This window comes from Eurytemora carolleeae, unplaced genomic scaffold (genome assembly GCF_000591075.1).
Source record: "Eurytemora carolleeae unplaced genomic scaffold, Eaff_2.0 scaffold286, whole genome shotgun sequence".
Classification (NCBI taxonomy): domain Eukaryota; kingdom Metazoa; phylum Arthropoda; class Copepoda; order Calanoida; family Temoridae; genus Eurytemora; species Eurytemora carolleeae.
Genome location: NW_019396322.1, coordinates 195,371 through 211,071, shown reverse-complemented (window position 1 = coordinate 211,071; position 15,701 = coordinate 195,371). Strand labels below are relative to the sequence as shown.

At 32.4% G+C, this 15,701-nt stretch overlaps 2 protein-coding genes across 2 annotated transcripts in view; both read right to left on the bottom strand.

Annotated features, from left to right (window-relative positions):
- LOC111700918 (ubiquitin carboxyl-terminal hydrolase 37) overlaps positions 1-13,322 on the bottom strand; it is a 28,354-nt gene extending 15,032 nt beyond the window's left edge. Inside the window, exons 1-11 of the mRNA XM_023471998.1 lie at positions 13,269-13,322; positions 12,143-12,181; positions 5,309-5,464; positions 4,812-4,853; positions 4,515-4,556; positions 3,927-4,015; positions 3,150-3,362; positions 2,292-2,338; positions 1,588-1,634; positions 799-892; positions 64-156 (exon numbers count right to left, since the gene is read on the bottom strand). Coding sequence (XP_023327766.1) covers positions 64-156; positions 799-892; positions 1,588-1,634; positions 2,292-2,338; positions 3,150-3,362; positions 3,927-4,015; positions 4,515-4,556; positions 4,812-4,853; positions 5,309-5,464; positions 12,143-12,177 — 858 coding nt within the window. The 5' untranslated portion in view covers positions 12,178-12,181; positions 13,269-13,322. The remainder of the gene's footprint in view (positions 1-63; positions 157-798; positions 893-1,587; positions 1,635-2,291; positions 2,339-3,149; positions 3,363-3,926; positions 4,016-4,514; positions 4,557-4,811; positions 4,854-5,308; positions 5,465-12,142; positions 12,182-13,268) is intronic.
- A 955-nt stretch (positions 13,323-14,277) lies between these two features.
- Positions 14,278-15,701, bottom strand: part of LOC111700920 (polycomb group RING finger protein 3) — a 7,443-nt gene continuing 6,019 nt past the window's right edge. Inside the window, exons 11-12 of the mRNA XM_023472000.1 lie at positions 15,383-15,464; positions 14,278-14,426 (exon numbers count right to left, since the gene is read on the bottom strand). Of these exons, the coding sequence (XP_023327768.1) occupies positions 14,367-14,426; positions 15,383-15,464 (142 nt within the window). The 3' untranslated portion in view covers positions 14,278-14,366. The remainder of the gene's footprint in view (positions 14,427-15,382; positions 15,465-15,701) is intronic.

Here is a 15,701-nt window from a genome sequence, read left to right as displayed (position 1 = left end):
GTTTTTCCAAAGGAAGAAAGTTAAAAAAGAGGGAAGGGAGGGAATGGTAATGACAATACTGACCTGCATCTTAGTTCCCTGGAACCTGGTGTTAACCTGCTCAAGACAATGTTTAATATTCTCCAACCTTCTTTGTAGTTTCTCCTTGTCAAACACCTGTACAGCACAGGGGTATATATTTTATTATTCTCCAACCTTCCTCGTAGTTTCTCCTTGTCAAACAACTGTACAGCACAGGGGTATATATTTCAATATTCTCCAACCTTCCTCATAGTTTCTCCTTGTCAAACACCTGTACAGCACAGGGGTATATATTTTAATATTCTCCAACATTCCTCGTAGATTTTCACCTATACAGCACAGGGGTATATATTTTAATATTCTCCAACCTTCCATGTAGTTTCTCACCTATACAGCACAGGGGTATATATTTTAATATTCTCCAACCTTCCTCGTAGTTTCTCCTTGTCAAACACCTCTACAGCACAGGGGTATATATTTTAATATTCTCCAACCTTCCTCGTAGAAAGAGACAGTCGTTCTAATTTCAATTTACCCTATAATTAAGGGGCATGCCTGATTTTTAAAGATTAACGGCAACCTTCAAACCTAAGTCTTATCAAAAATGTGAGAGAAACTTTTGTTTTTCTAACGAAAAAGTGTCAAATTCTGACATTCCATTCAATTGTTTTTTAATTTTTTAAGTGACCTGTAGAATTCTACATCACACCCAAATAGAAAAAAGTTTTAGACATCTCTTGAATAGCTTTAAACAATCCATTTAGCATGATATTTTACCTTTATCTCCTTTACATTAATGAGGTAGATTAAGGAGATGATAAAATAAAAGGGCTTCCTCTCATCTGATGAACCATAGTTCTTTAACATAGGCCTAATATAAACATTTTACTTCAGAAAACTAATTTAAAAATCTTTGAATTTTAGTCAATGTCATTATTAGTTGAATCAAGAAAATTCCAGCCATGCAAAATAGATAGAATCAAATCAGTCCTAGCCACATGCCCCACGGTTGAACATATCCGGCCCAAATATTTTTGTGGCAATTCAGATGACCCCAAAGTAAAGGTTTTTTGATGGTTAAAGATGAAAAATTAATCCCATAAAAATGTTGCAACAGAAAAATTCTAGAAATAAGATTTTCTCAGAAAAATGGCTGCTTCAACAAACTAAAATTGTTGTTAGAAAAAGGACGAATTGTTTAATTTTTATGGGGACTGAAAACATAATTTTGAGTGACCCTCCATTTATAGATGACATGTCAGATTCACAACGGTACATTATAAAACTTTTATCTGATTAAGATTAAGCTATTAATAATTTTCTTCTTGAAATTAAATTATTTTTAATTGGTGTTTCTCTAAAAAGGCTACTTGCGCATTTCTGATTACAGAAACGAAGGTTTACGTTTAATTTTAAAAATCAAACACTTGCCAGAAGAACGGCGATATTTTCAACTATATAGATTAGATAAAGGACAAAGGTTGAAAGGGCACCTTTGTGAATCTGGCATGTATCTCGTCACTTTAAACTACGGCACCAGTCCCTTAAAGTGCTCAAATAAATTACCCTAGATTCAGCATATTTGAAGTAAAGGTGGGTAGTCCCAGTAAAACCTAAAAATAAAACTGTTTCTTCATAAATCAGAATCTCATCTTGGCCAATCATAAAAGATATCAATAAAAGTATAATGAATGAGTGAATATGACAAAGTAAAACAGTAAAATTAAGTAAAACAAAAAATGAAAATGAAGAAAAATCCAAAAGATATTTTCCTCCAAAATCAAAAATCTATTAAATAAAATATAAAATTAGATGATAGTCCGTATTTTCCGATCATAAACATTAAACATATTACATGGAAAAATATAAATTTCATACTTTTATTAAAACGCTGTAAAAGGAAGCATTCCTGATTCCTAACGGTACCCTTGAAATCTTTATCTTACTAATGATGTTGAAAATATCCAAATTTCTCTGGGTTGAAAAGTGTTTGATTTTAACAATTTCCTCAATTGTTTCTAAAGCAAAATTCTGCAAGTCATTTTGTTGAGAAATTAAAATTTATAAAATAAATTTTCAATAACTTATGAATTCATAATCAAGGAAAGCTAATTAAGGGCGCCGTTCTTAGTCGGCCATGCCACTCTAGAGTAAATTGAAATTACTATTGAACTACTATCAGTAATACAGTATCTACCATCGCCGTATGTACCTTAATGATATGTTTAAAGATATGAAGTATTATAACTTATTTTATTCCCTTTCAATACCTGTAGCACAGAGTTTAGATAGCAAGTATTCCCAAAATTCTGTAATCCTAAAAAAATTGATTTTGAGTTAATTCAAGTTTTGTAAAATGTAATTTTTAGGGATTTTAACATTTCTATTTCTTTTAAAAAAAAATGCAGACTATGCTGTTAAAAAAGTAAAAACATTTCAATTTGTATTAGTTTAGTCCAATTCACTTGTATACATTAAGCGCAACTTTAGTGAACCTCCATGCAAAGATGGCATTGCCGAACTCACAACGGTACCCTTAGATACTTTGTCTGATCAAGTATGAATTAGATAGATATCAATGTATGTCACTTTGAAAACTGATATTTTTAATTCTATTTTCTCTACAAAAGTGACTTTCGCATTTCTACAGAAGAAAGCATAGAGGAATTATCAGAATCAAATATTTTAACCCTTGAAAAACAACAATATATTCCACATCATGGATCAGATAAAGGTTCCACGGATACTGTTGTAAACCGGGTACGGTTGTGAATTGCCATCTTTTTATAGAGGGTCAAATTCCACTTACAGTTCATTCAGGTACAGTGAAACCCTTAATATAGAATATATTGAAAGAATTCATCAAATGTCATATTCTCCACTTTTTGATAATGGAATGTTGCAGATATTTAGTTTTTTAATTAAATGATTATATGGAACTCTTTAAAACTGTTCCCGCATATTCATGGCTATTTATTTATTTTCGCAAATACTGAATTTACGTAATATAGAATAAAACTCATTGAAAAATTGTCAAGACGACATTTAATAAATTCTTCCGATGTATTCGTTATTAAGGGTTTCACTGTAGAATGTATAACTTGATATTGTTATAAAATTGTATTTACCAATGAGATGTGGTGGAAGTATGTCCGGGATCCTGTCTTCATCTTCTTTGATCTTGTATTCTTTAAGCATCCTGTTTTTGAACCCCCCATTTTCAATCTTGTTCTCTCCCCTTCTCCTCTTCAAATTCTCATTTCTATTCTCATCATTTTCTCCAGTGGTCTTGTTCTCATTCAGAAAGCTGATTGTGTCATTAATTGGTTTGCGATCTGGGACTGAAAATATACAAAACATTGAGTACAATGGGACCACTTAGACCACATAGACTGTAGAATTAGAAGGCGACTGTTAAACTCAAGTTATGATTTTACACAGTCATAATCAGTAAGACCCGGAATAAATTAAAGTAATTCCGACGACTTTACAATCTAATTTTAAAAATGACTGAATAGCTCTAGTCCTGCCATTTCCAAAGTGGAGTTTGCCTTTTATGTGCGTTTAAAATTACCAAGGATTAAATGTCAATTAATTCTGGGTCTTTCTGGTTATGTGTAATCCAATGCAAATCAAAAGAAATTGTGCAATGTGAAGGAACCCATTTGGTTTGAATATATATTGTTACATAAGTTAACCTTATACCACAGCTTTATGGGTCCTACTGTATTATCACTATTATCCTAACTTTGTTCAAACGTGGTTAAACAATAAAAATCATTTAATTTCAATAGTTAAAAGTTTTGCTATGTTTAGATACTTTTAAGCTTAGATTGTAGTTATCTTTCAAAGCTTAAAAGGCAAAAAAGTTAATATTTAAAAAAAATTAAATTAAAAAAATTTACCTTGAAACAGGTTTCTACGGTTGATAGATCTGTATCTGAGCTTTGGATCAGAATTACCACTGCTTCTATTTATCTTATCATCAAGAGTCCTAGAAAACGTAAATTGGCAACATTTGTTTGAAGTTGACGTGGTACATGGAAAACGAATATTGGTAACATTTGTTTGAAGTTGATGTGATACATGGAAAACATATATTGGTAACATTTGTTTGAAGTTGATGTGGTACATGGAAAACGTATATTGGTAACATTTGTTTGAAGTTGATGTGGTACATGGAAAACATATATTGGTAACATTTGTTTAAAATTTGATGTGGTACATGAAAAACGTATATTGGTAACATTTGTTTGAAGTTGATGTGGTACATGGAAAACGTATATTGGCAACATTTGTTTGAAGTTGATGTGGTACATGGAAAACGTATATTGGCAACATTTGTTTGAAGTTGATGTGGTACATGGAAAACGTATATTGGCAACATTTGTTTGAAGTTGATGTGGTACATGGAAAACGTATATTGGCAACATTTGTTNCCCACAAAAAAATCATTTTTAAATACTTTACTTTGCAGAGAATAATAAACTTACTTAGCAGGGTCCCCGGTTTTCTTCATTTCTAGAATCCTATGTCTAAATAAAAGCTAGTGTAATTTTGTAAAAAAAAAAAAAATTTAAAAAGCCAAGTTCAATCAGGCTTCATAGTATTATTATATATGATATAAAGGGCCATTTTATGAAAACTCATTCAGCAATAATTTGACTTTTATAAACATATTTTAACAAACTTTTTATTACAAAAGAATGTTCAACAGTTTCATTGTCTCTACGTTTATTATTTAAATTATTAATTTTCATAGTTTCTCTTCCTTGAACAAAAATACTTACTTCGTACTGTATCCACTGCTATTTACAACTGGCTCTGTAGGTCTAAAAAAATGCAAATATTACTTGTCGAACATCAATTATTTAGAATTTTGAAATGGGGATCTGGTTTCATTTAGATACACAGATTTGAAGTAATGGATATTTTATCAAGCTTTGAAGCTTCTACCAATTTTTCAGTTGTATATTATTGTTAAAAGAATTGCAGAATAAAACAAATAACCCCCCCCCCCCCCACCCCTCTCACTCCCCCATTCTGCAATTTTCAGATTACTATGCTAATTTAAATTTGTAGCCTAGCTGCCTGCTTCACCCCCCCCCCCCCCCGAAATCATCAGTACTAATCAAGCTACAATAACGACTATATTTTCAACCTGTTAAGCAAACACAGTGAAGGAAGTGTAATATTAATGTTGTTAGAATCAATATGTTGCATAAAATAAAAACATAAAACAAAACCAAGCCTCAACCACACATATCTAAAACAATTAAAAACTTACCCACTCACCCCCGATAGAAATTCCTTTACAAAATCATCCTCAGAATCTGTTTCTTCCTTTTCAACAACAATCCCTTTCTTTGGTTTATATGCCCTAAGAGATTTATTCTTAGGATCTTTGCACAAGGTATTTGGGGATACTGCAACCAACACATCCCTAAAATAGGATTGTTAAATAATTAAACATTAACCTTAATCTTTGTGGAATTTGAAGAATTCTAATAAACTTTCAATGTTCAGGATTTCTGNATATATATTCTGTTATATTATAATAATTTAATTTCAGTTCACAGTGTGAGAGCTGAAGTTGAGGATAAACTACTTCAATAAAGCTTATATAAACATAACACTCGTGTATTAATGTGGTGCGCTGGTTATAAGGGAATACTCGCCCTAGATATGAGTGAGCTTTTATGTTTTTAAAGTCTCAAAAACAACGTTACGAGTACAATCTTGAAATTATTAATCAGTTCTTATAATCTTGTTTATTTTAATTAAACAAAGAGGGACCAGATGTAATGAATAGTGAGAAGTAGTTGAATTAAGTAGTTTAAATTGAACAACTTCTCTTGTGCGCCAAGTCAAGCTGAAAAGAATTTGCTAAACATAGTCTAGACACAATTAGACTTGATCTCACTATTCAATATATCAGGTCCCAGGGTCTTTATCTGGTTTATAAAAAAAAGAGTCATGTTCTGCATTATATCATTAAAACGCTTTATGATGAAGAACTGTTCACTGTACCTTCCCACGGTGGGGTATTTTATGGGGTCATGGGGGGGGGGGTTGACTGTTTTGTCACAATACTCCTCTTAAAATGCTTTGCATTTGTCTTGTGTTTCATGTTGAGAATGAACAAAATTTTGAATATATTCTGATAATCTTTTCATTTACAAATTTCATGAATTGTAGCTAGCATTGATTTATAATGATTTCAATTTATGTTTACTTTTCCCGTTCATATATTTATCCTTGAATGGATCCTGTAAGTTTAATCCCGCAATATATTTAGATGTCATCTTTGTTCCAGTGAGTATTTCAGAAGAAAAGTTTTATTTGTAACTTTTTAAATCACTTGTTAAGTGAAATGGGTCTGTTTACACTGCACAGTTGTTGTGTTAAATGTTCAATTTAACTATCTAAATTCAGAACGTAAAATTTAAAATTCTGTCAATTTTGCCAAATAAACAGATGGGTGTGCATTGTGCGAAGTCATCATGCTTCTAAGATTACCATGGAGCAATGAAACTAACATCTCTATTACAAGGGAAATTAGTTCCAAAACTAACACTTGGCCCATTTTTAACACGGAGTTTTAGAAATGGGCCAAATCTGCAAAATTATCTTTTTCAAGCACATTTAAATCCACGCCAAGTTGAACAAAACTTCGCCATACAATTATTAGAAACGGCTAAAACTTTTTATTGTAACTAGCAATGTTAACTAGCTCATAATAAGGTGTAAGAAATAGTTTTTCATGATTCTTGTTTTATTCTTGAACATATCCATATTTAAAAACAATTTCCATATTTCAGCTCATGTCCTGGTTTTGAGACAATTAGTCAAATCATATCATTGTCAGTTTTCAAGTATTTAAGCACTTTTTTGATATGATAAAATATAAACTAAATGGAAATTAAAAAGTATTGTTCTATTGTAATTAATAAAAGCTTTACAACATTGCATGATAAAAAAAATATTAATATTTTGTTTTTGCAATGTAGATTTAACTAGAAATGTGGGAAATTGGTTGTTTATTTATCAAATAAAATGTGGAAACTTAGATTCTAGATATATTTCAGCAGTTAATTTAGTCATCATAGGATAATTTTTACTTTCAGTGATTTATTTAGTAAGTTATGAAAATGAGTTTTGTTTTGAATTACAGATTAAACTGAAAAACAGGAAAGTGGATTTTGTCTCGAAAAGCAACAATGATTCCAATTCATGATATGTTTGAAAATGGAAAAGCTGACATTGTCTTGAAAACAGTCAATGGTTTAGTATAAAAAGGACTCCTTTTATAATTTTCAATTCTGAAAATATTTGAAAATTGGAAATTTTTGTCCTTGTGATGCGTTCTAGTTTTAACTGTCGATTTTTATTCTCAATATGGGCTGGGATCCTAAAAACCCGGTCTTTCAATTTGTGCCCATTTCTAAAACTCAGTGTTAGAAATGGACCAATGGTTAGTTTTGGACTAACGTCTCCTGTATTTGAGTATCATAAAAGAAATGAAACTCTGAATTTTTAGAATGTTTTAATTTTGAACAAGTTTCTAGGGGTTAGCAACTAACACAAAATTTGACCTTTTCTGAATTGTTTTACATTTCAAGCAATATTGTTTTATTGGATATATTAGTCCTGAGGTCAAATTTAAAGAATTTGAGCCAGATCTCAAATTAGAGATGTGGCTAAATCATGGTTGGTTTCACTTGAAATTGTATTCACTGTCTCGAGATTTGAGTCATAACTCAATTGCAATTATAACCGGTTTTTTGTTGTTTTAGTGAAACAGTTTAAATTCTTTAAATTCAGCCTCACTACACACACCTAATTAAGAATGACAAACAAAAAACCAATATTCAAATCTTTGAAATGCTTACAAGGGCTCAAAAACCCTAATAGCTCTTTTTTAACAACATTTGGGAGAATGCAAAAATAGACATTTTCCACTCCTGGCTCAAGAACGAGAAACGCAGGAACAACTAATTCCCCATTTGAGAACCATAAGGTATAAACATTAAAGTTATACTATAAGCTTTTCAGTAATACACGCCACAAATTGTTGCTTAACATTTCAACTCTGCATTGTCAAAAAAGTCCGATATAAAGGAAAGACACCAAGCAAAAAATACTGTTAAGATTGTGAAGTTACCTTTTTTAGTAAAATAATGCTAGATTAGCTAACAAACAAAAAACATAAATGGAAGTCATGGAAGTCAATGTCTTAGATTTTCTTTAAATGCACACATATAGCATATTGTATGAAAACATTAATTCCAAAATTTATTTAATTTTAATTTTGCTTTTTGCATATGCTTTTTATCCTAAATTTTTTAAAAAGTCTATCTTCCAATTTTCGAAAAACTTTTTGAAGAGATTCCCTATAATGTATTTAATAATCATGCAAAGTATCATTTTTGGCATTTACTTGCTGTTGGGGCTAGAGCTTTTTAACCTTAATTTTAGGATGTTTTTTGAAAATTTGTCTTTGCAAAGACAACTTTTCTAACAAAACAGATAGCTTCTCTACAACTTCAGTATAAAAAAATCAGAAATGTAATCAAATTATTTTTTAAAAGCTCTTTAACTTCAACAACAATAAAATGCCAACAATAAAACAAGAGAGCACCATGGATTTAGGCTAATCTAAATATTTTACTGTCCACTAAACGTTACTAATTACCATATCTTTGGTCAGTGTACTGCAAATTGTTGCAGAATGCACCAAAGCCTAGTTAAGGTTGAGAGTGAATTATGAATCATGCAACTTTTGAAGTGGTACCATGTAAAAAAACTATTTTTTTGAGTTTTCACGGAAATAGCCTGTTTTCACATTTTAGAACTTCAACACAAGATAACAATGACTTAGACAGTTCTCTTTTAAATAAAATTGTGTAAAAAAGGAGATTTCCCTTCACCCTCCTCCAAAACTTCCTGCACCCATATTTCCAACAACCTCATTACCAAAGTTTGCCTTCATTTCCATTATCTAAAAGCCACTCCCTTAGAACACAACTTAACAGTCTGGCCTTGTTCAGTGCTTATACAGTATGCAACTATTAAGGTTCTTAATAAATATTGGTAAGTACATACATAATTTGAACCTCCATAAATTTAAAGATCAAAAAGTAGTCTTTTACTTAACTCATCAGGAATGAAGTACACGCTGATACAGGTTTTAAGGGGGAACAGAGCCTTCAATAGACTTTAAATCAAATACCATAAACTGGTTTTTCACCCTTCTCAAAATGGAAACTGGATTACTCATGATAGGCAAAAGACACACTCCCCGTGTTTTAAAGTGATGGGACAGCATGCTTAGCGGGTTATTTTTTCTTTTAAAAATCTGTCCACGTGGGAATACACGTTAAAAGTGAGGACTATGGTATATCTCATACCTGTTACCCTTACAACCCCATCCTCATCCGCCTACCTCCTAAATTCCAACCTTATCCTACTTCCCGAGCAGATATAGTGGAACTCAGAAACTGCTTTGCTGTGGAATCTTAATCAAAACTTTCTGAGAAAGATCATCATTGGTATCATGGGTGTTCCTTTCCTAGGGGGTACACCCAAATCACCTTGAACCTTGCCGAATGCAGTTAAGGGTAGGAGGTCTTTTAATTTCTTTCTAACTTACTGCAAAACGTTGATACATGTAATGCAGCTGACAAAGGGGTAGGTAGGGTGACCCAAATCACACTTTTAAAAAAAAATTTTGGCACCCAGGTTCCAGTGGTTCCATACACATATAAGTCCTAAAAAAAATTCAGAAGTCTTGGAAGCCATTAATTTGGCCGAATTTAAAGAATTTAATCGGCGGTTTAAATTCAAGCCGCGGTTTAAATATGGTTAGTTCCACTTAAAATTGTATCAACTGTTTCAAGATTTAAGCCGGCGCTTAATTTAAACCGGGTTTTGGGGGATTTAAACCGCGGCTCAAATTCTTTAAATTCCATCTCTGGTTACACTATAAAAGTGTTCTTGGCTTAAAACCAGTTTTCAAATTAGAACTCTTAAGAGTTGAACTGCTACCTGAGCAATGAACTATCTACCTAATTTACCCCTTGGCCCTTAGATATGAAATTTCTACCTAATTGACCCCTATATATGAAGTATCTATCTAATTGACCCACTGGATATAAACTACTTCCTGGTAGACTCCCTATCTATGATCTATCTATCCAATTGCCCCCCTTGATATGAAATACTTCCTGATTGACCCGGCCCCTAGATATGAACTGATTTCTGATTGACTTCCCAGTTATGAACTACTACCTGATTGACCCACTAGCTCTGAACTATCTACCTGATTGACTCCCTCGATATAAACTGTTACCTGATTAACCCTTTAGATATGAATTGATTCCTGATTGACCCCCTAGCTCTGAACTATCTACCTGATTGACTCCCTAGATATAAACTGTTACCTGATTAAACCTTTAGGTATGAATTGATTCCTGATTGACCCCCTAGCTCTGAACTATCTACCTGATTGACCCCCTAGCTATGAACTGCTACCTGATTGACCTACTAGTTACAAACTTTCTACTTGATTGACCCCCAAGCTCAGATCTATCTACCTGATTAAATCACTAGCTGTTTACTTTCTACCTGATTGACCCTCTAGCTATGAAATGATATCTAATTTACTTCCCTGTTATGAACTACTATCTCATTGACCCCCTAGTTATAAACAGCTACCTGACTGACCTCCTAGTTACAAACTATCTACTTGATTGACCCCCAAGCTTAGATCTATCTAGCTGATTATCCCTCTAGATATGAATTTATTCCTGATTGACCCCCCTTGCTATGAACTGCTACCTGATTGACCTACTAGTTACAAACTTTCTACTTGATTGACCCCCAAGCTCAGATCTATCTACCTTATTGACCCTTTGATATGACTCCCTAGCTCTGAAATATCTACCTGATTGATCCCCTAACTATAAATTGCGACCTGTTTAACCTTCTAGCCATAAACTTTCGACCTGATTGCGCACTTAACTATGAACTACCAGATTGACCCCCTGGCTATGATTGACCTAACTCATTGACCTGCTTGCTATCAATCTACCTGATGAACCGTATTAGCAATGAACTGCTACCTGTTTGACCTCTGAGCTATGAGTTAGCTTCATTTACCTCCTAGCTATCTGTTAACGGCTTTATTTATACATCTCATTAGCAGGACCAACCCCTGTATGTGCAATTGTTGGTTTGTGAGCATTGAAACTGATTTTAAAAATAAAATAAGTCGCAAATAGAACTTAAATTGCAAAAGCCTAGAAGTACCTAAAACCAGTACACTTATTGCCTGATACGATTTTTTTGTCAAAAAGTGAAATCAACAATTATGGTTAAACTAATAGATGTAGTTTAATTGAATTTTAAAATCGTCTCGTACCGGGCCTAACAGCAACATTTAATTTTTACATGTATCCGATCTCAAAAAGATAAAGGCCCAACTTTCCTTAAAGTGCTCTACATATCCCTTGTAACCATGCATGTTCGAATTCAGAAAAAAGGTAAAATTTACACAAATTTGGGCCACCCCACTGCTAGGCTTTACGGTTCATATATTCTACATCATTATTCTCTGTGATGAAACATATAAAACAATCAGCGATAGAAATAATTTTCTCAGGTAAATGAATAAGATTTGAACCTTAATAATTTAATATGTTAGCATCTTTTCTTCAGACAAACGGCATTGAAGTGTGATGATGAGTTTTACAGAGAGAACCTTAACTTAGGTAATATTCTGATGATTTTGATATTTAAAGTTTTAAACTAAATCATCTCTCATAAATGATATAATGCAAATATATGACTAAAACTTTCAGTTATTGGGATGTTAGAGAATCTGAAACCTTTTGAGGCTTTGGGATTCTTCTCTGTGGACAAGACAACATTTATGACAATCATAAGCAATGCCATTGCATACCTTGTTATTATGATTCAGTTTGGTTAGACTTTTTTTGCATGCATGTATGTTAGTTTGTTTTTGTTCTTTACATGATACATACCATTACAGCAATCTTAATAAAAATTCTACATTTAAACAAATTTGCCTCTTCAAAGAAAAAAATCATGTATAATTTACCTGGCCAGACTGACCAATGATTGACTACTTGACATTTTCCTGAAATTTTGAATTTAAAGGGACAGTAAAGGAAAAATTAAAGGGGGTATAGGCTGAAAGCTAATCACTTTAGCTCTTGATCGCGACCCATGAAAGTTTTATCTGATGTTCCTGTCTCGAGAAATTGATATAAAACTGTGTTATAATTATACGAAAATTCATATATGTAAAATTTTGAAAATCTGAAACTTAAATCACGTGACCGGAACTATTACCAATGGCAGAGCAGTATACTGGTCACGTGTCTCCGCCTGTATCACGTGACCACTTTACTGCACTGCCATTGGTGGAATTTCTGGTCAAGTAATACGGACGTAAAAATAATATTATGAATGAAATCTATTGAAAATTGAAACAACAAATATAAAAGTAAACCTAAATTACAATTAGCTTTCTCTGGGATATCATCTTTTTCAGATTGGTTGCTGTTTTTCTGAGCATGGTCTGTTTAAACCTACTATTTCTATACGAAATTGTATATATATGCATTTTCGTACAAGTTTGAAACAGCTTTATATCAACTCTCGAGTTAGGAACTTCAGATAGGCGTCTCAAGGGTCTCGATGAAAAGCTAAAGTGATTAGCTTTCAGCCTATACCCCCTTTCATTTTTCCTTTACTGTCCCTTTAAGAAAGAAATATCCAACTTTAAAGGAAGCATCAAAACAGTGGCATATATAATTTTTTCTAGTTCCAGGTAGGGGAATGGAGGAGTGATCACGAGATTTTGAATGTTTGTTGTAGGAGGGAGAAAGTTTTGAAAGTGTAAAATTTTATATTAAAAAGTCGTCTTGTGAAGTTTTTATGTTTTATGTTTGCTAATTTTTATCATTCTGGTCCTCAGAAACATTGTTATTCAACTAGATGGAAATCCAAATTCACAAAATGGGGTTATTTTGAGTTGATTTGGCGTTAACATCGACCCTTTGACGACATACTTATTTACAGCATTTCTCCGTAGAAATGTCACAAGTTTAAAACTTTTTAAACATTTATTATTTTGAATTAAGATAAATTCTCCGTCAGATGCTCTATCCTAACACAATGTACATAATAGCCTTAAGTTGTCACATACGTACATAAAATACCTTGAAAGGAAGACTCATAACATTTTCAATAAATCTGAAATAAGTGTTAATTATTGTATAATGTATACAAGTCATTTTATATATTTCACAGTCTAGACAGATCATTAATCAATTCATATTGTCTAAACTAGAAATCTTCATGTAATAAATATTTAATTGGTTTTGAGTTGAATTACATATAAACGTGAAATGGTAGAGGGGGGGGAGAGAGTAAACAAAAATAGTCTTAGATACAAAATTTAGTTCCTTTAAACTGTAGATTGACATTTCTTTATTAACACAACTTTCATAAAAAGAGTAAATGCTAAGAAGTATTTTTTATAATTATGAGAAAAAAAATTATCGTGAACACTGAACAGTTGCTTAGCGGATACATTTTATGTACACAATGATGGTCCTGGTTCTCTGGGAGTCCATCCAGACCAGGAGACCTATGTGAGGCACATGACTCCAAGGCATTCTTCAACTCCTTACATAATCGGTTGTATGTATCTCAGTAAAGTTGAGGAAAGCATGTTTTTCCGTTCAACTACTTCTCGCTATTCAATTAATTTGGTTTCTAAGCAGATTTATTGATTTAATCGATCAAAATAACCAGGTTTGCAACTAGAGCTTCATGGACTCCATGCGTATGAATAAGTATATGAAAATATTTCTTGTCACTTCGCCTGGTTTACATTTTTTTAGGATTTACTTCTGACAAGAAGGTTACAATATTTAGCATTCATAAACTAGATCTCAGATACGAAAAAGACAGGGGTGTTTATTTTAAAGAATTAACCCCCCCCCCCACGGAGGGAAATGATTTTTGAAGATCTAGGAGAAAAAAAATGAAAAATTGGAAATGAAAAGGCAAGTTTTTTCGTCCTTTTTCACACTTTGCGCCCAAATCATTTATTTTTCATTATTCAGCAAATATACCCTAAAAAAATTACCTAACTTGTGGGGGGGGGGGGGGAAAAGGTTTTAATTTAAAAGGAAAAAAAATTTTTTAGGAAAATATACACCCCTGGAAATAGGTATAACTGTACAGTGTAAACTACAGCTAGTTCTAAAAGTACAAATATAAAATACTGAGTTATTTATTGTTGATCCATTTCAGCTTTCATCATCGTCATCATCATAGTTGAGCTTAGGTTGAAGTTTCCATTGAGGAGCCTGAATTCAAACATGTTATAAAGATAAAGATAAAGATAAAGAGATCAAATCTGTAAGCCTCCCCATTTTGGGAGACCAAGATTGCCCAAGGGTTTAAGCCCATTTAAGCGCTGCCACCAGAGATACCACCAGGAGGCGTTGCAGGATCAGAGTCCACAAGTATATCTTACCGCAGCCTGGTAGCCTGAGTCCGAATTTAATGAATTTAAACTACGTCACAAATCCAGGAAAAACCGGTTTTCAATTGAGCGCTGGCTTAAATCTTGAAAAATTTTGTACAATTTTAAGTGGAACCAACCATATTTGAGCCGTAGCTTGAATTTAAGCTGCGGCTCAAATTCTTTAAATTCGGCCTCTGGTGTACTAAAATCTGTTTTGTCAACAAAAAATTGAGGTTTTGATTTTTTGGAGTAAAATGGAAACCCTCCCCCGTGGAACTGGAAAGAGATGTAAACCAAACACGATTTTCTCCGACCCAGAAATGGATTTGTCGTATTACCGGTTTTACACCCGATAATGTCACAAAAATTAAATTAAAAGTTCAATTTTTTATCTAAATCATAACACTCTAGAGAAGAGGTTCTAATTTTATTATTTAAACCCATCAAACCCATTTTAGATCATAAATTGAAATTTCTAATTTTTTAAATCATATCACTCAAAATAAGAGGTTTCAAATAAATCTTTGTGAAAAATATTAGTTAACCCAACCCAATTTTGAATTTGATACTCATAATATCCCGATCACTTGATCTTGATATCTACAATGGACACTTTTAATTTGAGGTTTATTGGTTTATCTCTTTATTTCAGTTATCTATCTTAAGGCTATACGGATTATTGAATTAAATTTAAATTAACAGATTAACAAAAAAACAAGATCAAGCATCGATCTTGGTATTCGCAATAAAAGAGTTCTCAGTTAAGTTTATTTTTTTTGATCTTTTATTGATCACCTGATTATTTTTTGATGTTTTCTTAGTTTTCTCTACTTCTTCATTTTCATGCTCCACATCTATTTTTGGTGAATACATCAGCCTACACAAAACAATAATGTGTAGAGTAATTAAATGCAGTTAAGTACAGGTTGTCCAAATAAACATGAGATTTAAAGACGATATAAATATCAACTTTGATTTTTTTTTAATTCTTTGAGTGTTTAAAATTGGGTTTTATTTTAAAAAGGAAATGGATATGTTAAATATTTTCAGTTTATAAAATGAACAAATTAACAAAGGTATTAATGTCTGAAGTCCAGTCCAAGGGGGGGGGGGG